Genomic DNA, 26,850 nt, shown 5'->3' with positions numbered 1-26,850 from the left:
TCGCTAAAACAAACAAGTTTGTTTACATTGATGGGAGATATTGCTGCCTGCTTTACCATGTCGCCTGAAATGAGAACAGGTATTTTCATGGCACTTTTGTAGCCGGCACTGCAAGGTATTTACGTGTCAGATATGCTAAACATTCATATGCCCCTTCATTCTTCAGCCACCATTCCAGGGGACATGCTTCTATGCTGAGGACGCTTGTTAAAAAAAAATGTGTTAATTAAATTTGTGACTGAACTCCTTGGGGAAGAATTGTATGTCTCCTGCTCTGTTTTACCGGCATTCTGCCATATATTTCATGTTATAGCCATCTGAGATGGTGACCCAGCACATGTTGTTCATTTTAAGAACACTTTCACTGCCGATTTCACAAAACGCAAAGAAGGTACCAATGTGAGATTTCTAGGTATAGCTACAGCACTCGACCCAAGGTTTAAGAATCTGAAGTGCCTTCCAAAATCTGAGAGGGACGAGGTGTGGAGCTTGCTTTCAGAAGTCTTAAAAGAGCAACACTCCGATGAGAAAACTACAGAATCCGAACCACCAAAAAAGAAAATCAACCTTCTACTGGGTGGCATCCGACTCAGATAAAGAAAATGAACATGCGTCGGTCCGCACTGCTTTGGATTGTTCTCAAGCAGAACCAGTCATCAGCATAGATGCATATCTCCTGGAATGGTGGTTGAAGCATGAAGGGACATATGAATCTTTAGCGCATCTGGCACGTAAATACCTTGCAACTACAACAACAACAGTGCCATCAGAACGCCTGTTCTCATTTTCAGGTGATAATGCTGCCTGCTTCTTGTTCACAGTGTCGCCTGCAAATGTAAACAAACTTGTTTGTCTGAGCGATTGGCTGAAAAAGAAATAGGACTGAGTGGACTTGAAGGCTCTAAAGCTTTACATTGTTTTATTTTTGAATGCAGTTATTTTTTGTACATAATTCTACATTTGTAAGTTCAACTTTCATGATAAAGAGATTGCACTACAGTACTTCTATTGGGTGAATTGAAAAATACTATTTTGTTCTTTTTACAGTGCAAGTACTTGTAATCAAAAATAGTGAGCACTGTACACTTTGTATTCTGTGTTGTAATTGAAATCAATATATTTGAAAATGTAGAAAACATCCAAAATATTTAAATAAATGGTATTCTATTATTATTTAACAGTGTGATTAATCACGATTAATTATTTTAATCACTTGACAGCCCTAATATATACAGATGCAATCTGATTGTACATATAACCCTGCATCATTCCCTTTTCCTTGATATTATAACTTGATTGAGAAGTCTCTCACTAGACTGTACGCTCTAGAGTTCAGGGACTTGTCTTCTGTTTGTTTTCCTATGAAGCACCCAGCACTCTTGTGGGCATTCTGAAATCATTTATAATAGTAACAACATTGCTTTTTGCCTATCACTGACTAAAATGCTGTATCTGGCTCAGACTTTGAAGCTGAGTAGCCATTACTAAACTAGCTGGGAATCTCCCCAGAGAGCTCTCTTAAATTTGGAAACCACAGGGTAAAGGTAGGGGCATGACTAGGCTTGTGTTAAGTGGATTTCAGTGACTCAGAACTATAGTGTGATTAATAGTGATTACAGCTATGGAGTCTCTGTGGGCCAAGGACATAATATATACTTATATAGTCATGCAGTATGTAAAAGCCTCTGATTCTTTTTCTTGCATTATTTTCACAGCTCTTTCCTGAAGAGGAAGACCACCTCTGAATTATCTACCTCACCAAATACTTATAAATGCCATGAAGGCAATCCACCATGGAAAACATTGTCTCTAGAATATCTACCCAGAACAATTAAAGACAATTCCAGGAGAGATGACCTTAATGATGAGAGGTATAGTTCCTTCCCGACACAGAGACAGCTAACTAAAAAACAAAAGACATCACTGTTTGGAAATAAAAAAAGAGCAGAAAAAGACTGTAATGGTCCAGTTATATTACATATCAACACAGATAATAAAAAAATGGAAAAATTAGATGATAGATTAGTACAAACTGAACCTCAAAGCCAGACCTCTAAGAGCCTCTCTCCCAATCAGCTTAAGAAGAAAGGTGAACTTGAAACCTTTATTACAGGGACACAAGTGACCAAAGCGAAGGTATTAGGAGATTCAAGTCAGCCTACAGGGAGACAGCTAGAAGAAAGTGAAGCCCAGGCATCTCATAAAAAGTCTAGAATGGATTTAAGAGGAGAACGCCAAGATTCACTTCCAGAAAGCTTTACCAAGGAAGTGAAAAAATCAATAGTGCGTGGAAAGCCTCCATCAGTTTGTCTAAGTCAAACAGCGAGGAACTTGAAAAGAGAGCCAAAGTCATCCTTGCCAAATCATGATAGGCAGTCAGTGGAAAAGCAGGAGTTTCTGATGACAGCTACTTCAGTAGGGAACCTTAATAAGATAAACATCCAGACACCACTCCGTTACATTGAAAAAAAATGGCACAGTGCTGAGGTGTTGAATGTCGGAATCTCAAAAGCAGCCACAGATCTGCTAGGGAATTGGCAAGAGGATGATGAAAATGACTTTTCTGATACTGATAGTTCCTACTCTGTGGATTCTCTCTCCTGTGCTTATGCAAAAGCCTTGACCGAGCAACTGAAACAGGAAGATTCAGACCGGAATAAATGTATCACCAACCCAGAAGATTCTGAAAGTGATGATAGTCAGATGTCTCAAGACTCTCTGGTAGAAAAAGAAAATAAAGCCAAAAAACAAAGTAAAAAACGTTTTCACAAGTTATTGGTTCACCAAGAGCCAGTTAAGTTTTACAAAGGCAGATATGATCACCATGTCTCACCCTTAGTGACCTCATCCACATCACGCAGTAGATTGGCAAAGACTGAAAGAAGCTTTTCTCTGGATAGCTTAGCTGATGCAGAAGAGGTGTTAGCAGAAGATCTGATAGAAGAATCCAAATCTGATTCATCTGATGAAGTGCCTGCAGAGATATTTTGGAGGCTGCAGAGTCCTAGGTCCCCAGCCATACAGACTGAGGAATGCCGGAAGCCTGGAGTCTGTGACAAAGATGTAAAAGGAACAAATTATGATCTAAAGCAGAGTAGTTCTTTTTATCTGGGTACTCAAACACAGTCCATTTGCAATAACAATTGCAAACAGCCGTTGAAAGAGATGAAGGTTTGTTTTATAAAACAAGAAGGGTTTCTTGATCAAAGACTTAATTCTACAGGTGGAAACCCTTTGACGCTCATTGATGCTTTGTCTTCATATGACTCAGAAAGTGAAATCAGCAGCCCCAGAATAGCTGTACCTTCTTTTCGTGAAAATTTACAATTTTGTGGTGCTCATCTGAGCAAGCTGGAATGTTGGATGAAGAAAGATGACCTAAAGCAGTCAGCTGCTGAAGTATCTTTTGTCTCTGGCTATAAGCAGTTACATAGTATTTCTCATTTATCACATGGCGTAAATGAGATAAATGCAACTTTCTCCTCTGATGGATCAGAAATACCATTACCAGAAACAACACATTTTAAGAGAGATACAAACAAAGTTCCTGAGAGTGGATCTTTATTAAGTAAGATGGTCAAAGAAAATGCAAATTCTGATGAAAATTCTGTCTTAGAATCTCCAGATGTTAGGTCATTGTTTGTCAGTTCAATAGGACCAAGCACTTCATGTGTCCCCATTTCAACATTTTCAGCAAAACGTGGTTATTATGAAGATGTCAAGTCAGCTCATCCTAAACACAAACAGCTTACTGTATTATCTACTTATGGATCTACTGTTGAATACACACAACAGTATAGCTGTTTGAAAAAAAACTCCATGACAGATTGTTTGTTCTCAGTGTCTGGAAAAGAAGAGGGCTCTCTCCCCAAAATTTATCCTGAACTGCCCAAGGATCAGGATTCTAAAAAAATATCATTCATTTCAGCACCATCTACCTATGTTTTACAGCAGAGAAAAGATCATGGAGATTCTGATTTAGAAGATAGCTTCTTTAGAACTATTGAAAAAGACGACACAGATAATGATTGTGATAATTTGATAATGGAATCAAAAACAATAGAGTCAAACACAAGAGATGCATCTGTCAATGCAGCTGCCAGTGGATTGTCTAAAGAGCTGTCTCCTGATACAGCTTCACTACCCACAGTAGGAACATCTTCAGTAAAACATGGAATATATAAAAAACATGGTCAGCTCTTTGCAAAAGAGGGAACATCAACATCCTGTGATGAGGGTTTCTTTCTCCGTGACCTGTCAAACAAGAACAGGAACACTGGTATAAAGAAAAGTTATACACTTCAGACTTCTGTTGAACAAGGAGAAAATTCTGCTGGTAAAGTAGGTCTACTCAGTTACAGGGGGAATAATTTTGAATCTATGCAGAAGATGGATTACCAACAGTTGTTTGCAGGAGAAATAACCACAGACAGAGATTTTTCTTTTGAAAGAAAACCCTATCGCACTGGTCCTGCAACCTTTCCCCAGGATGCTAGTTATGACCAATTTGCAATATCAATAGACACTTCTCAGAAAGAGTTGGTCTGTAATACAACAAGTAGAGATATATTTATTGAAACTGCCTTGGAGGCCCCTTCATTCAGAGATCCTGAAGAATATGAACAGGATGAAGATCTGTGTTCACAAAATAATTGTGAATTTCAAAGGAAAATTGTTTTAAAGAATCATTTTCTTAAAAGTTTACAGGCTGACAATCCTGAAAGTTGCTTATCCCTACACATTTTGGGAAACACCGCATTATGTCCTGAGACTATAAGAAAAGAAAGCAGTGAAAGTAAAGAAAAAGATCATTTGAGTTCTCACCCTGTAGGCCAGGAAAGGTCATCATCCAAATATAGAAATTTGGTGGTAGATGAATTAAGATACCTTAATGTGAATTTAAATGGAAAAAACACTGAGCTCTCAACTACAACTACTTGTGAAATTAGAGATGAATCCACCTCACAGTCCAACTCAAGTGAATTTTACTGTGACACAGCAAAAACTAATCTTTTTCTGCATACTTCTGAAACTGAGAAATATAATACACAACTGCAGGATCTTACAGCAGTTAATGAAATTTGTGACACCAGATCTAATTTCAGTATAGAAAACAATGTCCAAAAAAGCTGCTGTTCTGGAATAAATTCTAATTGCCTCTGCACAATGTGTTGCTTAAAATCTGAAGAGCAGAAAAACAACATGCATAAAAAGGCTGAAGTTCCTGTGGGATATGATGCAGCCGTTCTCTCTGATACTCAGACCAAGAACAAATCCTTTCCTGAATCAAGAGAAGAGAATGAAACTGCTTTTTCTTGTGTGGTTCTTAGTGAAAGTGATTTCTCAGGAGAGGTTTTGTTTGTTGGAGGAACCAGTAATTATGTAAAAACAGACTCCGGAAAAGTGTTTGAACCTAATACAACTGTATCAGACACTGCTTTCCAAGAAGGGAGTCCAAGTGTGAATAAAAAATCTGAATGCACAAAGAAGGCAACCGATACTGAAGATGAAATTATCCTGGAAGAGACTCTGGTTCCCTATCAGAGTAAAAAAATAAACACCACTGAAGAAATTGCTAAACTGGTTAACAGTGTCATCAAGTTGGAAAACAATATTTTGGAAATTAAAGCTAGGCAGACTGAAACCTTACATAACTTCTCTGTAGTTGAAGCCCAATGTGATATTGCAGAAAGGAGCAGAAATAATTTGGAAAGCAATAGTCTGGTTCAGAGATCAAAAGATCCCAGTGATCTTGTGGCTTGCAAAGATCACCATGAGTTTTACCAAAAGGTGCACACAACAGTACTGCAGGAAGAGGCAGAGAAAGAAGAATCAGGTGTGTTTGGTGTTGGTGGTGTAAGGGACACTGATGAATCAAAAACAGTGGAGATTTCTGACAGCTTCATTCCGACAAGTAGCATTCATCAAAATAAAAGGAAAGCAAACATAGAAATAAATTATTGTTCAACAGAGACTGAAGCTGCTTCTAAAAGCACTCCATCAGTGCGTTCCAGCTCATCAGATTTCTCTGAGAATACTATAGGCTTCCTTGATTCTTATGAGGAATTGAAGCAGACTAACAGAATAACAGAAAATGTGTTGAATACTGAAAGCATAGCCAGAACAATAACAGTTAGTTGTGGTGAAGAGATCTCCTTAGAAAACAGTGAAAAGGGACAAAAAAATGTTTCTAGCAATACAAGTGAAACTTGTATAACAGACTGCTTGGCCCATAAGAACTTTCATCAAGAAAACAAAGTTGATGGAAGCATAACTAACTCCAAAATGGTTGGGAGTGAGGAACAAACTAATATGAAAGACGATGAGATGTTGGTTAGCACAGGAAGAGGTGAACTGCACACAGATGTAAATGTTTCATTTACACAAGAGACTCCAGCTCTCGATCAGATGTATTGTGACGGAGACAACAGTGAAAAATTTATAATTGAATCTGAGATCCCAGAAAGATACTTTACAGCTTCTTCTAAGCTAGAAGAACAAGATGTTTTGTCAGTTGATACTTTAAGGTTAACAGGAGGTAGCCATGATGCAATTGAAAAGAAGGGCAAAACAGATATTATGAATAAATTGGTGGAAGACATTAATAACTGTGACCGTTCAGCTGATGATAGTGCAGTAATTGAGCAAAACGTAATCAGAGGAAAATCTGGAAGACCTATTAAAGAGAATAGCAATACAGATAAGAGTTCTTATACCGACTATCCCAAGTATGGGGTGTCTGAAGATTTGGATGTAAATTTTGTTGGAAGCAGACCTGATAATTTTGAATCTGATCCAATGTGCTTCATAGCACAAGAGAAGGAGAAAACGCATCTGATAAATCTGGTACAAATGGTTAAAGCAGATGTAAGAAATGAAAGTGTGAAAACATATAATGCGTCTGTTTTTAGAACCAATAAAGAAAGGAAGGCTTTCAAAGAAAACATTGAGAGTCGAGAACTGACTGCTTCACAAAATCAAAATGAAGTTCCACCTGAAAACAAAGGCAGCCACCAACCGACAAATAATAAATTAAATGAGATCTTAAAAGAAAGTCATTGGGTATCTAAAGGTTATTCTGGAAATGATGCCAATGATTCCTCGGTACCTAATAAACAACAGCGTACACCAGAAACTATAAAGTCTTCTGAAGAAACTCAACAGTGTTTGCTTAAAGTCTTTCCATGTCAGTCTGTAAATCATCCTTTATATTTTGGAATAAATAACAGCACAGAAGTTGTGCAGGATGATCCCACTGTGTTAAGAGGACATGTAAAGTCATTTAATAGTAATGCTGGTACTGGAGTTCTTCCTTACTATGAAACATTAATGGAGAATGATGTGTGTGTCAGAGCACCCAGTACACTTAACGAAGAGAGAAGAGATGAATCATTTTCTCATAAAATGCAAAATAAAGAGAGTGATTTTCTGCAAACCATGATCATGCAGAACAAGGAGAGGGAAGGAAACTTTGTATTAAACACATCTAATTATGCTGTATCTGGGCAATTTCCTGATAGGGATGACATAAATTCAACTTCCTATATTGCAGAGTGTCACAAATCCATAATTGCTGCACCCAGTCAAGGCACAACAAATTATTCAGTTTCCCTGGGAAGGTTAGATTCTCCTGAAGATATAATTCAAAATGTGAGCAATTCTGAGACAGAGCACAGCACAGGCTTAAGTGTGCGGGGGGAATCAAAAGTTTGTTTTAATTCCTTTGACGATATAGTTCAAGAAGGAAGTATGGCTGCGTCAATGGCTGTGTCTGGTCCACTGACTTCAGATAATAAAAATCTGCTTTCCTCTTCAATGTTGAAAGATAATGATATGAGAAAGAAAATAAAGCAATCACTACCAGAGGTCTGTTCTCAGAAAGTTTTTCAAAATATGAATATAAGTCAGAAAGAATTAGTGCAATGCAATCAGACAGAGAAATGTTCAACTGCAGACTATATTAAAACAGAATGTAAAAGTAATAGTGAAAGGATTCCTGATGTATTTGGATATCAAACTGAACCCAGTGAGATTCAGGCATACAGGGCTTCTAGAGATCTCTGTGTGGGATATCCAGACAACTCTGCAGTTGCTTCTGAGATCCTTGGGGAAAGTATTCATCAACCCTTATGGGGAAATGCTCATTATGAAGAAGACTCTGCAAGATATAATATGAATTCTTGTGTTTCTGAATATTCTTCTGGTCTGCTGAAGAATAGCCCCGTTACACTTGCAAATGTTTTGGTAGACAGCAGAGAAGACAAATGTAAAATTGATGCTGTTTGTTCTGGAAAAACAAAATACTTGGAAAGTGAATCAGTAGATTTGGATGTACCGATACTTGTTTCTGATGATCTGTTTGTAAATCAGAAAGATCATGAAAGCAAAATTTGTTCTGTATTTGGAGAGAGAGAGAGAACAGACACACAGCATGATGAAATCACTAAAGAGGTAGTTGGAGTAGATGAAAAGCAAGAACAAAGTCAAGATTCTTTCCAGATTTGCCATGGTATAAAAGAAAAAATATTGTGTTTATACTCAGAGGACTATATTGGTAGTTCTGGCATGAAACTACCCGAGAAGAGCTTGCTTACATATCAAAATCTTGAACAAAATAGCAATAAGGAAACAAAATCTCTTCCTTTATGCACTGTGGAGAATGTTCCAGCTTATACAACATTTCAAAGTTCCAACAATCTTAGTACCTTTGAAACCTCTAATTTGCCAGAAGACTCAAAATCTCTGAAATTTAGGCAGCTTGACGACTCATTGCAAGACATTTCTTTGACTGACCAGTTGTCATCTACTTTTACAAACCCTCATTCTCTACAAGAAAGACAAGAGAGAGAGTTTCCTCGAGAAGTTCCAAAAGTTTCTTACCCATCATTAAAAATGTTTTCAGAATACCCTCTTACTGCTGACATTGGTTACAATGAAACTAGCAGATACGATGTTTCACATACAGCTACTTCAAACTGTTCTGCATTTGCTATAGTACAAATGCAAGAGAGTCAATCTGATGATACTGTGATATTTGACCAGCAGCCATCTGCTTCAACAAATATTGTACTTTCTCTTACAAAAGAAAAGAGACATCTGCCAATAGATGATACAAAATCTACCTCTCAAGGATATCCTACTGAAGATGGAAAATCAATACATAAAAGTAACTCTGAACAACTCAACAATGAAACAGAAGTTGATAAAGTTTCACTACAACAAGCATTTTTAGAAAACCTAAGGAAAGTAGATGATGATGTTTCTATGTCATCATCATTTGCTTTTGAGGATGCTGCAAGAGCAACTCTTAATAAAGAGGAAAATATGAGAGCGAGAATTAGCAGAAATGAGAAGGAATTGCATTCAAACTTGGAGAAAGCACTTCCTGCAACAGACAGGAATCAGAGAAGAACATTTTTAAGAAAAGATCCTGTTGAAAATCAAACCATAGCACCATCAGTTGTTGCCAATGAGTTCATGGCCCCACAAATCACAATATCGCAAAACCCATGTTCAGGAAACATTAATGTGGATTCCAGGTACATGTATAGTCTGAATGGGCGAGTATGTCCCACAGATGATAATGCTGCGGATCCCAAAGAAACATATCGCACTGCCTCAGATTTTGAAATAAATTCATGTATAGATTTACAAGACAATTGGCAGGATGGGCGTGCAAAGGAAGAAGATCAAAATAGAGCAAAAGTAAGAAGTGGAAAAGATATGGAACATTGCAAAAATAATGCATGTTCAAGTGTTGATAGTCCTGACAATTATCAGATAATGGCAAATAATATAATGAAGATTAAGCGAAAGACTTCACAATCAGAAAGGCTAAATCTTCCTTTCGTGAAAAATGAGAATACGTGCTTCAAAATTTTACCAGAAAACAGTTGTTTGCCTCCACAGGAACCCAAGTTGGTATTACTTAGGAATGAAAAATCATACTTTACTGCACTAAATACAAAGCATTGCAAACAAGATGAACAAAGACATTGTTTACAGAATCACATATTGTCAGCCCCAGCTATTTCTGCGATCTCTGATCTTGAATACACTTCAGAAGTTTCATCTAAGGCACATCTTTCTTTGTATCCTGCCTCTAAATCTTTACAAGAATTGAATATGAGTGTTGAGCCTCCATCTCCAACTGAAGATGATCTTCATGGAATTGAAAGATTTTCTAAATTGGAGTCAGATAAGTTAATACTGGCTAAATACAAACCCAGATTTCAGCAGAGATTGGTACAAACTCAGAGACCTGCTAATTATGATCCAAAAAGCTCACAAAATTATGGGGAGAGAAGCCAAGGCAGCAACTCCTTAGAGCCCTCTGCTGTTCACTATTCAACTGCTTTGGCACATAGAGCTGGTCGTTCCATGGATATAGAAGCAAAAAAACATTCAAATACTTCTACTTTACCACAGTGCAATGAAGAGACAATTGAAGAATTGAGATATCAACCAGAAGAAACGAATTTATTTTTACAGGACAATAAAGATGCAATGCATTTTAGTTCAAGTGATATCAATCCATACATTCATCCATGGCAGCAAGATGGACTCTGCAAGATTGGTTGGAAGCAATATGTTTTTGGTAGTGCAAGTGATGTCTCTTGCAGTCAGCCTCCTCTAAGTCTAGATAATCATAAGGTTATGAGGTGCTCCAGTGTGGATAATGGATTGAACTCTCAAAACTCCCCTTTTCACTCTCATCTCAGTTCTTATGCTAATGCAAAAGTACTATCAAGCACTTTAAGCAGCATTGAAGACCCCCAGGGATGGGATGATGTGAGACAGGGCTTTGAATCTCCATATTCAAGTGACAACAGCAAGCATTATGTAAATGTATCCAGTGAGATACTTGAAACGAATCCCAAAAACAGAATTTCAAAATTTGAGAATCCTTCTGAACAACCTGGAAACAGTTCCATGCAAGTTGATGAAATTGTACTCCTCTACCCTTCTGAGTCAGAAACAGCCTCCAAAAAACCACAAGGCATTACTTGTGAGCAGGGAACACAAACAATGGCTACAGGAAGGTATAAAAGACAGAAAAGGCACCGGAGAAGTTATACAGATGTTTCTGCAAGAAAACAAGACACAAATAGGAGTTCATTTCAGCGACCTTCTTCTTGGATGAGCATGCAGAATCTGTCCATGCACCTATCACAACTTCTTCATAACACTTCTGAGCTGCTGGGAAACCTCTCCCAACAGAATGTTATAGATAACGAGCAGAATGCCAAAATCAATCAAAGAGGAATTGCTGAAGAGATTGTAAGGGCTACTATGTCAGACAGTTGTACGCAAACTACAGGAGATGTAGGCATTCAAGCTGATATTTCAGAACACCCACAAAGCAAAAACAAGCAAAACCTATTCCAGGCAAAAATTGAAAATGAATTGATGAAAGCTCAGGAAGTGAATGTGATTGTGAAAGTGGTAGGTTCAGACGCCGTATGTAGGTCTCAGGAAAAGAAAGATGTACGTCTGGCTGTTCAAGAGAGAACTCCAGAAAGCATTGAAATGAGAATGCAGAGCATGCCTGTCTTCAATGATTCTGCTGCTAATATTTTGGGAGATTCCTTTATGCATCTGCCTTCGTTAGCCAGAGCCTCCACTCCTATCTTAGATCTTCAAAAAACACCATTCAGTGCACAGCAGAATGTTGCTTTTGGAAGTCCCACAGTTTCTCCTGTTGTATCATCTTCACTGAGTTCAGGACAAGATGAATCTTCATGCATGGTAGTTAGCAGGTCTACTTCTAGTACGTCTCCATCTCCAGCACATTACACTCAGGATAAGAGAACTGTTGATGAATCTGATATTGCAGCAGAAAGGAAACTACGTTATAAAAACACCTTATTAGTTGACAGAGCCTCTTCCCCTATTCTAACACTTAGTGCAAATCCAAGCAACCAGGTTACCTGTAGCAAGTCCATTTGTTCTATCAAGGGATCTGTGGAACATCCTAATGATACTTCAAGTTCTCTCAGTAATCAAAGAAAGCAAGGATCACGTTCATGTTCTGGCTTGGGCACCTTGGAGCCTCATGTAGACAATTCTTCACAAACAGAAACAGACAATGAATCTGCCACTTCTAGAGATAGCAAGGAAGTGAGCAAGAAATCTGCAAGTTTCTCAGATAAGAACACAGCTAAAGAGTTCTTAGGAGTAGGTGTTTCAAAAGAGTCGAAGGAAAAGCACAGATTCACTGTTGACGCACACACTACAATTCGTGCAAAAAGATTGTATCATTCAAGTAGCACTTTAGAGGTTTCTGGTCATGGGGAGTATTTAGTTGATGATCTCAAAGAGCACATTCCAGTGGAACATTCACTACGTTGTATGTATGTCACCAGAAGAGGAAGAGGCTCTTCAGGAAGAATCAGATATGACAAAACCACTGGAAGTTCTGATGCCTCTTTGATTAAAAACCACGCTCAGACGTCTTATGTTGAGGAATGTAGACATTCACCTCCAAATTCTGACTTGTTTTTTAATCAAGAAATTAGTACGTGTTGGTCAAGCAAAACAAATGCTGATGGATCTCCAGAACATCAAATGGAAGCGTCTTCTGCACAGTTCCACCATTCCTTTTGGAAAAATCAAAATAACTGCCCTTTTCCACTTTCTAAAATGAGTGATATGCATGTACCCCTTCAAGATGACGATACAGCATCGGCTTCTGCAAGTGAATGTAATACTGAAATTCTACTAAATGAGAATGCATCCTTAGTGAAGACCCACAGGCCACGAAGCTATAGTCTTCGTGACTTGCCCATACACAATAAATTTAGCAACTGGTGTGGAGTGAAGGGCAGTCCTCCATCCTCAGTAATTAGCTTGACTGGCAGTGCTGCTGATTTACAAAATCAAATGGAAAAGAAGTCAATCAGCAAACGAGCAACTGAAACAGAAGGGAAATCCCAGCCTTGGGAAAGTAAAACAAGAGAAATTGAGAGACTTCAAAGAGAGCGTGCCCAGATTATGTCTGGCATACATCTGGATATGAAGCAGCAGCCTCTTACTGTAGAGCTTACTGAAGCAAAGCTGAATTATGGAATTGGAGAAACAGATGCACTGCTGAGAATTCTCCAGAATGGAACAGGAGAGGATCTGACTTCAGTTCCCATAAAGCAGCAACTTTATGAAAGGTAAATTACTTAAAATAGTTTCGTGTGGAATCTCATGCATTTTAAATACACATAATAATAATAATAATTAATAAACATAAGTATTAAATATTCAGTTTATTAAGGGATCTTAACTGGAGAACAGAAACATTTGTATGAACAAGCGTAACATTAAGATTCTCTTACCCGCAGTATAAATAATAATGAAGAACAAGGCTTTCACTGTAATCATGGAAATGGGAAGAAGTACAAGCTACAGAGTATTCAGGTCCAACGTCCCCCTTCTACAAAGTTAACCAAAATCATTAGCAGCTATGAGAATCACACACACATCTCTGCACTGTGAGCCATCAAAGTAGGATTCTGTTGATGAGCTACTGCAATGTAAAAAATTTGATGCCTCTGTATTTTTTATAACAATATTTCATTCTTGTTTCTGTTAGCAAATACTGCTATGGGAATGTGAAGGTGGCAAAAACAAATAAAAAGACAATGGTGGAGAAACTAGGAAAAATTAAGCCCTTTTTATAAGATTCTTATTGTAGGGTAATATTTGTATTGGAAATCAGGAAGTTATCATTATAACCTAAAAGCTTAAGATGAGTATTGAGCGTATCTCTTGATTCCCCTCACCCCCCAATAGTTATTAAAAACATGAAAGTGAGTTCTAATTCTTTGTACACATTTCCTACTATTTTAATGGTTTAGCATTTCTGCAACTCCTGTGATCATGTGACTGATGGGGGCTGTGCAGGAGTCCTTTGTTAGATTCTTGTGAATTTCATGTTTTCACTTTACCTGGTTTTCAGGGTCTTTAGCAGTGGAATATATCACTCTGGAAAAGTGAGCTTTGTAACTTTACCTGGTGCATACCTTGTAACTCTGACCTTGTACCCTTAAATAGGCACATGAAGACAATTGAAGCCCTGAGAAAGCAGAGGGAGGAAAGGCTGCAGAGCTATAGGAGAACCCGCAGTCTCAGTCCACAAAAGCATCTGAGCCTGTTGCAGATGTTGGACACAAACCAGCGGGATCTGGATCTCCCCAGCAGACGCCGAGAGTACCTGCAGCAACTGAGAAGAAATGTAGTAGAAAATACTAGGTAGAGTCATGTAAACTTCAGCTTTGGCAACCCATGCTGCCCTCAGGTGTACATGCACAACTCCCATTTTATTCACTAAGGTGAACAGTGATGTGTCTGTGGTAGAATGAGCACTTAGATTCTCCTGTGGAATGCCAGATGTAGAAGTGGTGAACTTTGGGGCAGGAGAGTTGTTTATTATTCTCTTCTAGAGAAGGCAAAAACTTTCCATACAAGTTTTGGTCAATTTGATTTCCCTTTTCAAACTATTAACCTAGAAAAGATTCTCATGACTTAGGGAAAACTAACCTTTCCCCACTGCAAAGGAAAATGCCATGTAGTTCATATCTACCTAGTTTGAATTGATAGTCTAAAGCAGTAAACCATGGACTTATTTTTGCACATGTACAATGTTTAGCAAAAGACTTTCTCAAAAGCAAGATTCCACCCCACTTATTATGAATTACTCACCAACCTCTCCTTTCACTCCCCACTCAAAAAGCCAAGGAAGAGAGATGGGTTTTGCATTATGCTCTAAATATAAACAAACTTGGGCTCTGTCAGAATAGTGAGAGAAGTGAATTCCAGAGTCTAAGGGCTCTCTGCTGAGAATCCCAACCCCAAGTTGTTTGAATTTAGAGACTGCCCCAGCTGAACTTTACTGTCCTGATGGTAGATGGGGAGAGAGGCAGTCTAATAGATAATTGGGACCCTTGTTTTAATGAGCTTAATAGATCAAAATCAGCACCTTAAGTTGCTCCTGTATGTTAATAGGATGTCACAGAAGTGTAAGTATTCTCACTGTGATAAATACTAGACATGCACCCTGAATCCAATTTTCAAGCTCAGCGGTTGTGAGGCCTGCAAAGGAGATGTGAATGATGTGGTAATTGCACAGTCTGGGAACTGGGGACAGCACGTGGGAAAGGATAAGTGATGCAACTCGTGCCAAGGCTTTCCATGTGCCTGTGAGAAGCTTGTTTCAGAGGTGATCACTGAGTTGACTCATTGTGGGAGTTTCATGCTGCCCATTGAGAGAGAATTAGAGGTGTGTGTTTGCGGGGGAGGGAGAGAATGAGGGGATAACCAAGAAGCAAGAGGGGGCATAGTGGGGTGATGAGATGCGGCTGTTACTTCAGTAGAACATGCATTGTTGAGTTTTGTTACTGCTGCAGATATAATTCTTCTTCACACATAATCATACATATTGAAGATTTTGTATTTAAATAAAGCCCAAGGTGACCATGTGTGCATTTTTCTTTAAATCTTCAGGAGGGGGGAGAGAAGCTAGGTAGCTATCCAGAAGCTCTTCCATGAAGCAGGGAGAGACAGTATTTTTTAGGAATAATCCTGTTTTCCTTATTATGAAGTTCCTTGTTCAGTGTTGGAAGAAAGCAACTCTTTCTGTGATTCTTTACCATTGTCCCATGGCATTGTATCAGATGTTTCTTAGTGTGTCTTTTCCCCACCCCCAATCTTTAGAGTCCAAGAACCAAAGAGGAGGGTTATCCAGTATCCTTCAGAGATTGAACTGCTACTCCGAGACTATCAGAGAGCACGAGAGGAGGCCAAGACTGAAATTGCAAGAGCAAGGGACAAACTTCGGGAGAGAGCTGAGCAAGAAAAGAGACGTATACGAGAGCAAATATTTTCTCATCTACAGAAGGTGAGCGTTAAATTACTGTAGTGACTGAACTGTTTTGAATGACTCATGTTAATACAATTTCTTTCTTTTTTAAAAAAGAAACTGTGATGGTGATTAAGCCCAAGGCAGATCTTTTTCTTTAATTTTGCCTGTTAAGGGGGCAAAGGTAATAAGGAATAATCTTGTTAACTTGTATTTAAAAACAGACAACCCCACACTGATTTACTGATGGTGCTTCTGGACTGTCTTTGTGCAATAGTGTCATTTTATTGACAATATGCCAAGACTCATAAGCTTCACTCACTGTATGAGAGGACATCTTTAAGCCACAAGTGCTGGATATTAATGCATGCAGCGACTCTACTGATATAGGCTTAATGCGGTTGAATTCTGTACGTTAAAATGACAAGATGAAAAGAAAATCTTTCACCATCCTTTTTAGTCTGCTTCTCTCTCTTTCCCTTTAGTCTGGTGTGTGTGTGTTTGCCTCTTCCCTTTGTTTTGTATTTTGTCACCCTTCCTGCACATGTGAGAATTTTGTTGGGTTTTTTTGTCTGACTTTGGAATGGTACTATATTACCTTCAGGTCACTCTGCCTAATTTGTGACCATACTTTTCCTATAGCAACTGCTTTGTCACCTCTTATGAGAAGAAGCTGTAGTAACCCTCTGAGACATCCCCCAGGGTACAATCTGGACCGTTGAACCGTGGTGTTGCCTTAACTTGCTAACGTGGGGTGCCTTTTCCACTACTTTGGGGTCAGAACAGTTACCCCTGGCCTGCTCACACATCCTTCAACATGTAAATTCACTCCCAACTAAATACATGAGCACTCTGACCAGTCACTCATGAATTACATACAGGACAACACCTGCAAGTTCTCTAATACCAGTCATGTTCCCCCAGAAATGTGTATCCTGTACTGTCCAGCACACTACTGAACAATGCACGCTCATAGAAAGTCTGTCATTTCATCAAAGTAAAATGATATGTGCACCAGCCTTGTTATCCCAAGTGGAGTTTCCCACACACTTGAATTCAAACTCAGTGGTTAAGATAAAACAATAAGATAAGTTTATTAACTACAGAAAGATAGATTTTAAGTGATTACAAGTGATGATGCATAAAAGACAGGATTGGTTACAAAAGAAAATAACATTCAAAAACCAGTCGGAGAACACTTCAGTCTCTCTGGTCACTCGATTACAGACCTAAAAGTGGCAATTCTTCAACAAAAGAACTTCAGAAACAGACTCCAACGAGAGACTGCTGAATTGGAATTAATTTGCAAACTGGATACAATTAACTTAGGCTTGAATAGAGACTGGGAGTGGATGGGTCATTACACAAAGTAAAATTATTTCCCCATGTTTGTTCTCCCCCCCCGCCCCCCGCTGTTCCTCTGACGTTCTTGTCAACTGCTGGAAATGGCCCACCTTTGATTATCTCTACAAAAGGCTTTTTTCCCCCTGCTCTCCTGCTGATAATAGATCACCTTACCTGATCACTCTCGTTACAGTGTGTATGGTAACACACATTGTTTCATGTTCTCTGTGTATATAAATCTCCCCACTGTATTTTCCACTGAATGCATCCGATGAAGTGAGCTGTAGCTCACGAAAGCTTATGCTCAAATAAATTTGTTAGTCTCTAAGGTGCCACAAGTACTCCTTTTCTTTTTTTAAAAGAAAATAAGAGTAATAGTCAAGCTAATACCTAACTTAACAAGCTAGGTGAACTTAAAAGCAAAGATTTTGTGTCACCATACACTGTTGTAAATTTCATAGGCTGGGTCTCGTTTCAGTCTGGAACCACTCCCCCCTTAGTTTAGTTCTTTGAGAGTCATTGATGTCATGGGCAGAGAGATGAGAGGAGGAGAGGTGAAGTCAAGTGTTTTTCTCCCCCTTTATAATTCAGTTTCTTGTGCTAGACACGTCCTTGCTGAGTCATGGTGACACACAGTCCACTGTGGACGTGAGGTTTGAATCATCCCTGTGATGAAATGTAAATTTCTTGTTTACGCCTTCCCGTTGCTAGAGAATGGCTGCTTAAGCCGGTGATAGCTCTTTAAAACCTGGCTGGGATACCAGTGAGTCCTTGTCTCTGAAAAACTGATTTGGCCCTGCCTTTCTAACTATAGAACATGTTAAATCAGTGTTATACAGTAGAAACGTATAAGTTTACATACAATGTTGATACACATATTTTACCAGGACAGTAATGTTCAGCAGATTTTGAGTTTTCAAATGATATCTCACAAGGCATACCGTGTACAAAATTTATCATAGTCTTGTAAAAGTGGTGACCATAGTATAGACTGTCACACCCTCTTCTCATATGTGACAGGTAATTCAGTAGCCTGTCACTTCATTGCCTCTGCCTTGTTTAAAATGCTAAGCGGTCAGTAGATAACTGTGCATCGGCCAAATCAATCTCAGCTTCTGTATTATGGAAGTCTGTGAAAGTTCTTCATCTGAGCTGGCAAACTAAACTTGCAACTGCCTTTCTGGTGAAAAAACCATCCAAGGGTTTTTAGTATTTTCTTGTCATCAATTAATTCTATTTGTTACTTTAAGGCTCACATAGAGTAGTTACAGCTAAAGTAAAATCTTCAGTCCTACCACTGAGTTATGTCAAGGCATGGACTCACTTGAAGAGATGCAAAGAGGAATAATTGGAATTTCAGGGAGATTGTTCCCCCCCACCCCGCAGCAAATCTGTTGCTGGTTTGACAGCCTGGAAACTTGAAATTCTTTATCTAAAAAACAGAAGCAGCACAGGTCATGACCATTCAGGGTTTCCCCAGCTTGCCACACACTTGACCTGGAGTGCCACATGAATGGTTTATATGGTCATTCAGTCTTCCTGGTCTATACAGTCTTGAACTTCCCGCAGAATTTGCCAACTTAAAGAGTAGTTATCAATGGTTTGCTGTCAAACTGGGGAAACTGGGTGCTGCATGGGTTCATCGTGAGTCCAGTACTAATCAATATTTTCATTAATGACTTGAATAATGAAGTGGAGAGTATGCTTATAAAATTTGCTGGATGACACCAAACTGGGAGGGATTGCTAGCTCTTTGGGGAATAGGATTAGAATCAAAATGACCTTGACAAATTGGAGACTTGGTCTGAAATCAACTAGATGAAATTCAGTAAAGACAAGTGCAAAATACTGCGCTTAGGCAGGAAAAGTCAAACTCACAGCTTCAAAACGGAATAACTGGCTAGGTGGTAGTACTGTTGAAAAGGATCGTGGTGGGGAGGGAGTGTTATAGTGGAACACAAATTGAAAATGAGTCAACAATGTAATGCAGTTGTGAAAAAGGCCAATATTGTTCTGGGGTGTATTAAGAGGAGTGTTGTATGTAAGACACGGGAGGTAATTGTCCCGCTCAACTCAGCACTGGTTAGGCTTGGCTGGAGTACTGTGTCCCATTCTGGGCTCCACACGTTAAGAAAGATGTGAGCAAATTGGAGAGAATCGAAATAAAAGCAACAAAAATGATAAAACATTTAGAAAACCTGACCTGTGAGGAAAGGTTAAAAAAAACTTAGGATGTATAGTCTTGAGAAGACTGACTAAAAGGGAGTGGGGAGCAGGGAGACCTGATAACAGTCTTTAAATAGGTTCAGGGCTGTTTATTAAGAGGACTGTGATCAATTGTTCTCCATGTCCAATGCAGGTAGAACAAGAAGCAATGGGCTTAATCTGCAGTAAGGGAGATTTAGGTAGATATTAGGAAAAACTTTTGTACTATAAGGATAGTTAAGCACTGCCATTGCAGGGGTCTCAAACATTGGTGCACCTCCCCTCCCTTCTATTCTCTGCCTGTGGCACATAACCATCTAGTCTCTAGTGGGCTGTAATACTGTGGTCTCATTTCAGTTGTTGAATTTACTATGTGGTTGGTGTTGGTGGCCTGTGATACACAGGAGGTTGGACTAGATGATCTGGTGGTCCCTTCTGGCCTGAAACTTTGACTGTGACACTGGAATAGGCTTCCAAGGGAAGTTGTGGAATCCCCATAGTTGGAGAACAGGCTAGACCAGTGGTGGGCAACCTGTGGGCCGCATGCGGCTGGGCCACAAAACAGTTTGTTTACGCTGACAGTCTGCAAGCACAGCCACCTGCAGCTCCCATTGGCCGGGAATGGCAAACTGCGGCTACTGGGAACTGCAGGTGGCCAAAGTAAACAAACTGTCTCGCGGCCCACCAGTGGATTACCCTGATGGGCTGCAGTTTGCCCACCACTGGGCTAGACAAACATCTGCAGCGCAGGGGGTTGGTCTTGATGATCTCTTGAGGTCCCTTCCAGCTGTACATTTCTATGCTTCTAAGAATCAGGGTGCTTGTTAGTGTTAGGAGTGGTGGTGGTTTTTTTTTTTTTGTAATGTGAACAGCCACTTACAGAGACTTGTTTTTAAATCACCAAATAAGATCACTCCTATTTCATCTGGCAGAGGTACTGTACACTCATTTATTTGGCTAGATGCGAGTGAAGGTAGACGACTCCTACTTTCTAGTATGTTTATAACACTGTGGCATCCTTCACAGGAAGAAGCGAAGCTGAAGACACTTGTAAGCACAAGCACTTTATGTACAGATTCCAGCCTAAGTCTTTCCTCTGGCCCAACATCTGGTTATAACAGCAGCAACACTGCTGCTTATGCTGCAAGTAAAGTCGGCAAACAAGAAGCACTGGTAAGAGCAGATTGCTGACAGGTTGTCAGTGAGGGTAATGCCTTTCTGATTTTTTGGTGGTGAGAGGAGGGATGTAATAGCAGAAGGCTTTGTATTGGGGAAGGTTAATGGTCAATCAGGGCTCCCAACCTGTCAAGGTCCTGGTGTGTGGCATGCTCCAAAGATGTTAAATGTGGGTCACCACATTATAACCACAGAGGAAGATGGCTGAAATGATAGTCTTCACTTCTTTAATATGAACCAAGTTTTGTATGACTTCGATTTCAAGACACTGCATTACTGTTAAGAACTCTAACAATTCTACTAGCTAAAAGTTAGATAACCAGAGGATTCTGAGAGCAAAGTGAAAGGAAAGGGTCTCCCTAAACTAATATGTATATACCAGTATTGTAAAGAAGGTTTCAGGCTATAAATATAGTATTTGTTTGATTAAGTAATTATATTTCTTTCCCTAGTCCTCACTACAAACTATTTTTGCCCTCTTTTGAATAACAGATTTATCCTGGAAGTGCAGATCTCCCAAGAGGAGATGCAAGAGGTCGCTCAGCTGTTAGAAATAGTCAACTTTATGTGTTGGAGCAACTACAAAAGAATTCAGCATGTGGTAAGTGAAAAAAAATTATGCTTAAATTGGGATCCACATCATTAATCTGTATGGATTTATTATCTATTCAGTCATCCAATTCTTATTTGATTCTAGAGTTTTGAAGATATCTTGCTACTATGCATCTTCAGAAAAATCTTGGCTACCAGTGTCCAAAGTCTAAGGTGGAATTTATTGAAAACTAAAATAGGATTTATTTATTTATTTATATTTCCATAGAAGTTAAGAGCCCCAGTCATGAACCAGAATCTCATTTTGCTAGGCACTGTACAAACAGGTTCATATGAACCAGTTCCCATGTTAGTACTTTGATATAGGTAACAAAGCAACATATTCAGATAGGAGGACCAGAGTATAAATGCCTTGAAACAAAGAAGTCTGGGGCTAGATTTTCAAGTGTAGACTTGCAAATTGCATTATACACACACACATTGACTTGTGTGCGCAGCTAGTTTCCTAGTATATATGTAGTGATACCCTTTAAACTATACTGCAACTTAATTATAAGTAGGTGGAGATTATAAAAACAAGATGTGTGTCACTAGTTCTTGCAGTCCCTCCTATCTTGCCTTGCTTACATTTATGTGATTGAGTGGTTAGAGGATTAGAAGTTAAATGGGTTTTATTCTCAGCTCTGTTACTGATTTACCTCTTCTGCTTCAATCTACCCATTTGTACAATGGACCTAATAATACTTATCTTAATAATACGCACCTGTATCACAAGAAGCTCTATCTAAGTGAAAAGTATTAATAGTCTTTTGGTTATTTCTGAGCTATCAGCCCTTCTTGATTTTAATCTTCAGTTACTGATTTTGATTGACATTATCCAATTTAGATTTAATCCTGTCTTTTTTGAAAAGCTGCATGGAGCGAAATCTTTTTCCCTAGCATGCTTTCTTACCTTGTTAGTTTCCAGTATTCGACTGAGGCATGAAAAAATCTGCAACTGTGTTTTCCTTTAGTTGTGTAGGCCTAGCAGATGTCAACACAGTACTTCCACTGAGCTTTCATGACAGAAACAAGTATTTTTAAAAGAAGTGAAGTCTAATGTGGGCTAAACTTTTTGTAGTAGAATTCTGCTTGAGTGTATCTGCCAGTTCATGAGTAGCTCTGCCCGCTACTTATTTCTTTAAATATTTTCAGCAGCATTAGGAGTGCATTATGCACACACAGTGAAACCAGCACAAAATAACGCGCACACCCTCTCCCAAAGGGTGAGATCATCCCAGAAAATCCTGCCATATTAGGCCATAGCCTTAGGTCTGGACTAAATTCACAGAGTGCAAATCGGGGTAGTGTGGAAAGGAGCCTTAAATTTCTCCTTGACACTGCCCAGGTCCTGGTGTTGTGTCTGCATGATGACAGTCCCTGTGCTGTTCTAGAGCTTCATGAGGGCTACTCTAATTTACATCTACTTTTAACAGCTGCAGGTGGATCAACATACAGACCAAGATTCTAAGAGTGGCCATTTAAGAATAATTTCACTGAATATATATGTGGAGTGAATCATGTGACAGATGTTTCAGAACTGGATAGATGTCAAGATAGTCAGTTTTAAGGCCCAGTTACCTTTGCAGTCTCTTAAAAAAAAAAAAAAGAAAGAAAAATTCAAATGAGCATTTTTGTGCCCTTAGTAACTTGTACAGAAGTATACATTCTGTTGCGATAGGAAGTGAGATGCTGAAGAACCACCACCTTCCCCATCACTTTCTGTTCCAAGAGTAAGATGCACTTCTTTGCCTTTGCTGATATAAACTATAAACACATCGCACAGCACTCACATTATTTTGAAATATCCACATTCAATTTTCCTCTTGAGAAAGCTGCACGATAGTCACATTGCTGAATGTATTACTGTGAGGTACTTGGGTACCACGGTGATGGAGATGGTATAGTACCCTGAATAGAATATTTTTTCTCTCCATTTCAAAGACTTCTCCTCTAACTTCTTCATCCTCCACAGAGAGCAGCAGAGTTCAGTCATCACTTCCATCTGCTAGCATCAGTGATAGGGTCACTCATGGACTAACTCTTTCAGTCAGTTCCTCTCCTACAAAAGAATACCAGGATTTGTCCAAACACGTTTTGGCTAATGCTACAACTGAGGTGAGTAAATGAGCATGGTCATTATTTATTTCTGTATTTCCTAACAGTGTGGCAGGTTTCCAACAACACACTGTCTGGAATATCTATTGCACTCCTTGTCCAGCTATCTAGAAAGCCAATTTGACCATGACAGCTCACTGTGGCCTGCCCTTTTTATTGCTCAATTGTATATAAGGATGCTTAGAGAAACTGAAATGGCAGAAGTGAAGTAAGCCAGGTTGCAGCTGTGGCGTTCTGACTGTTGTGTATTATTTAGAATTTTAAAATAACAACCACCAGATGGCCTACATTGGTGAGCACCATAATGGCGAAAGTTTGGCGAGAGCAATACGGTATAGTCTTACAGATTTTGTAACATGCTTGTTCTCAACCATTCCAGGCAATTGTACAAGTTTACCAGACTTAACCCTTCATTGTAGCACTATAGCTGACCATTTCAACATCACTGGGATGGGGATTTTAAACTAAAGCTTTTCTCCCCATATTTCAGTTAAGTTTTAACACTGTGCAAAGGATACATACAGTATACTATGTCCAAAGAATTTCTAAGCTGTCTATCCATCTTGGTCTCTTCTGTGAAAGCACTCTGCTTTCAGCCCGATTAATGCTGCCTGGCTTATTGACCAGGCTGTATCCAGCATGACTTGAATGTGTGTACGTACATGCGTGTCTGTGTATGTATGCAGAAGGTGGGAGAGCCAAACTTGACATGCCTCTGTTTGGAATCACACTGGGAGAACATCAGCTGTGCTCCAAGCAGAGAGGCAGTTTTATACTGTCCTGTCAACTCTCCCACAATAGGCAATGGGGAGGTGTGGTCTTACCACTGTCGAATGACTGGATATATACACTTAATTCATACATAAACAGTTAAGGCTTGCTCTTCAGCCTGGCTGAGACAAACTGTGGTACTGCAAGACAGGTGCACACAATTTATAGATCAGGCAACTCTCCCTTGATTACATCTCTGAATTGTAATTTTTAAGGTTATGGCGGCATGTTCAAATAACCTGAGGAACTTTTACAACTGCCAAGCAGCAGCTGGTTGGAAGTAAGTGTATGCCAGATGTTTTCCTTTTTGGGGTGTTTGGACACACTTCTATGTTGTCTTTAGTGCAAATACCTGAAGCGTGTCTTTTTTCTTTAGATACCAGTGTACAGAAAAAGAGGTACTGGTTTATTACAAAGTCTTCCCATCAGCAACTAAGCATGGGTTTTTGGGAGCTGGAGTGATTGAAAGACCTCTTCCCAACGTGTGGTGCATGGTGAAAGACCCTGGCAAAAGGCATCTGTATGACAAAACCATTAACACAGCTCGAGTACATAAGAAAATAACGAGCCAGATTCAGCTGGGTGAGTTATCAATTGGGATTGCTGTGTGTAAGGGGAACTTTATGGCAATTGGTTCATAGCTGTCTCTGTCCTCTGAAGAATATTATCAATTCCCACTGCTAGCCATTTTATCAGAAGAGGTGAGGCTGAAAAGGCAAATAAAGAATAAATGGAACCTACTTCAGTGAAAATCCACATCATAAAAAGAACAACAGACCTATGAAGTGAGATGCTTATGGTAAATACCCACTCTGACCCTGTACCTGTAGGGCCAGATCCTCAGATGGTGTCAATTTCATGTAGCACCATTTGATTCACAGAGACCCAGGATCTTTTGAACCCACCTCTTAGAGACGATAGAAGCTTAAACAGTAAATAAAGGAGACCCTTATCTCAGACAATCCGTAATGAGGAATTTCAAAGCCAGAACTTAGGTGTTACTTTAGAATGTTACTTGTGTTTTAAAAAATTCATCTTATTGTCAGTGTGCCCAGAATAGTCAATATTTTATTGACCCAATGTAATATACTGGCTTCTAAAGAAAAACTGAGCTGTTTGGAAAACAAATTTTATGCTACTTTTAAAAATACATATTATTACCTCTTGGAAGACCCGTGGAACTGTTGTTATTAAATATTTGTCTATAGTACTACTGGTGTGCATGGCTTTTGACAGAAAAAATAAAGACATGGGCTTGAAAATCTGTAACAAGGGGCTTTTTAAATAGCTGATGTTTTACTCATTACAGTTTCATGTCATCGACTTCTTAAGGAGCTGGCTTTCCCCTCAGTTCTAATCCATAGACTTGTCTCAACATTTCTGTTGGACAGAGTTCTGAACTCAGTCAGCAGTGACAGAAACTGTAGAAATTGGGTGCAATAGGCTGTCTTTTGCACTATTCTGTTACTTTTCAGCACGGACAAGTTAATATACAGTTATTTATAAGCTTTGAAAGCAGTGGAGAATTGTACAGATGAGGACGTTTCTTCTAAAGAGGAAACATTCAAAAGCAGGTAGCTGTGTATCGTTGCTGTAGTGTGATTGTTTTCACCCACCCCCCTCCTCAATTTTTTACAGTATATTTGGTGAGTGATACTTCATTGTGTTACCTAAAGCAACCACGGGATTTCTGCTGCATCACCGTAGAGGCCAAAGAGGTAAATTTATCAGTGCTTTCCAAGATGTAGCCTAATCTAAATTGTTTCAGGTTACTGTTCAAGAAAAAGATGGGATATGGGGAAGAGGGTCCACAGTTGTACACCTTTATGAATTAAGTGGGAAGAGAGATTTGCTTGTGCTCCTGGAATCCTTATTGTGGTTGAGAGTTCAGATGCTGACTCTCAAATTCTAACCTGATTCCTTATATTGCAAGGTAGATTTATCAGAACATAATAAAATAACGCAGGTTGCATCCTGAACAGCGTGTGGCTGGTATCTTTGGAAGTTAAGTCTGTAGAATACAAGGAGGAAGATTTTCCAGATGCACAATGTAAAATGCTTTGGCAACGAACAGTTCTGGTATGCATCTGGAAGGAGTGAGCAGAGCATGGAGGTGCTGCTTGTTGGCCCAGCACAAAGATTTTATACTTCTATTGATATGGGAACATGGTTTGTGGAATAACCCAGCATAGGGAGGATGCCAGAGCAAAGATGCAAGGAGAAGTATTGCCATTAGGATTGTTAAAGAACTGTAGTTCAAAAAACTTCAATATTCACAACTGAAAGTAATGCATCAGTAAAGAGAGCAGTGTATAATACCTGGATATACAGCAGATTTTATCTCTCACCACATTTGGAGTGAGGAATGCCTGAAGAATGACCCTGAGGCCATTAGAATAAATAAATTATTATAAAAGTAAACTAAAAACATCTAGTAACATTTCATAGATTCCGAGGCCAGAAGGGATAATTGTAAGAATGGTTATGTGATCACCTGCCCATATCGTGTGTCAAGAATTTATTGAATTTCAGGTTGTTTAGTTAAAGCATAGACTTTAACTTTAAGATACCTTTGTTAGTCAAAATATAATTGAAAAACACAGAAGTTTATATGATGCTGCTTACAAACTTAAATAAATGAAACTTAATACAGTTCCTTTTATCAATTAGTAAATCAAGTGTATATAAAAATAAGTTACTTGAATGCTAGGATGCAATTTAAATTTAGGTTATTACTTAAAATGGAAATGTCAGTTCAAAATGGCCTTCCTAGATTATTCGTAGCCAAGGTTCCTCTT

General features: G+C 39.0%; 1 protein-coding gene across 1 annotated transcript in view; it reads left to right on the top strand.

Moving 5' to 3' along the window:
- The window catches only part of STARD9 (StAR related lipid transfer domain containing 9), a 199,718-nt gene that overhangs the window by 166,251 nt on the left and 6,617 nt on the right, over positions 1–26,850 (top strand). Inside the window, exons 24-32 of the mRNA XM_084631449.1 lie at positions 1,716–13,160; positions 14,044–14,241; positions 15,703–15,886; positions 20,423–20,569; positions 21,065–21,173; positions 23,139–23,281; positions 24,268–24,332; positions 24,429–24,634; positions 25,691–25,770. Of these exons, the coding sequence (XP_084487575.1) occupies positions 1,716–13,160; positions 14,044–14,241; positions 15,703–15,886; positions 20,423–20,569; positions 21,065–21,173; positions 23,139–23,281; positions 24,268–24,332; positions 24,429–24,634; positions 25,691–25,770 (12,577 nt within the window). The remainder of the gene's footprint in view (positions 1–1,715; positions 13,161–14,043; positions 14,242–15,702; positions 15,887–20,422; positions 20,570–21,064; positions 21,174–23,138; positions 23,282–24,267; positions 24,333–24,428; positions 24,635–25,690; positions 25,771–26,850) is intronic.

Source organism: Lepidochelys olivacea, assembly GCF_965140295.1.
Source record: "Lepidochelys olivacea isolate rLepOli2 genome assembly, chromosome: 6".
In the NCBI taxonomy this organism is placed as follows: Eukaryota; Metazoa; Chordata; order Testudines; family Cheloniidae; genus Lepidochelys; species Lepidochelys olivacea.
Note: the sequence above shows the minus strand (reverse complement) of the source record. Positions and strands in the feature narration are given on the sequence as shown.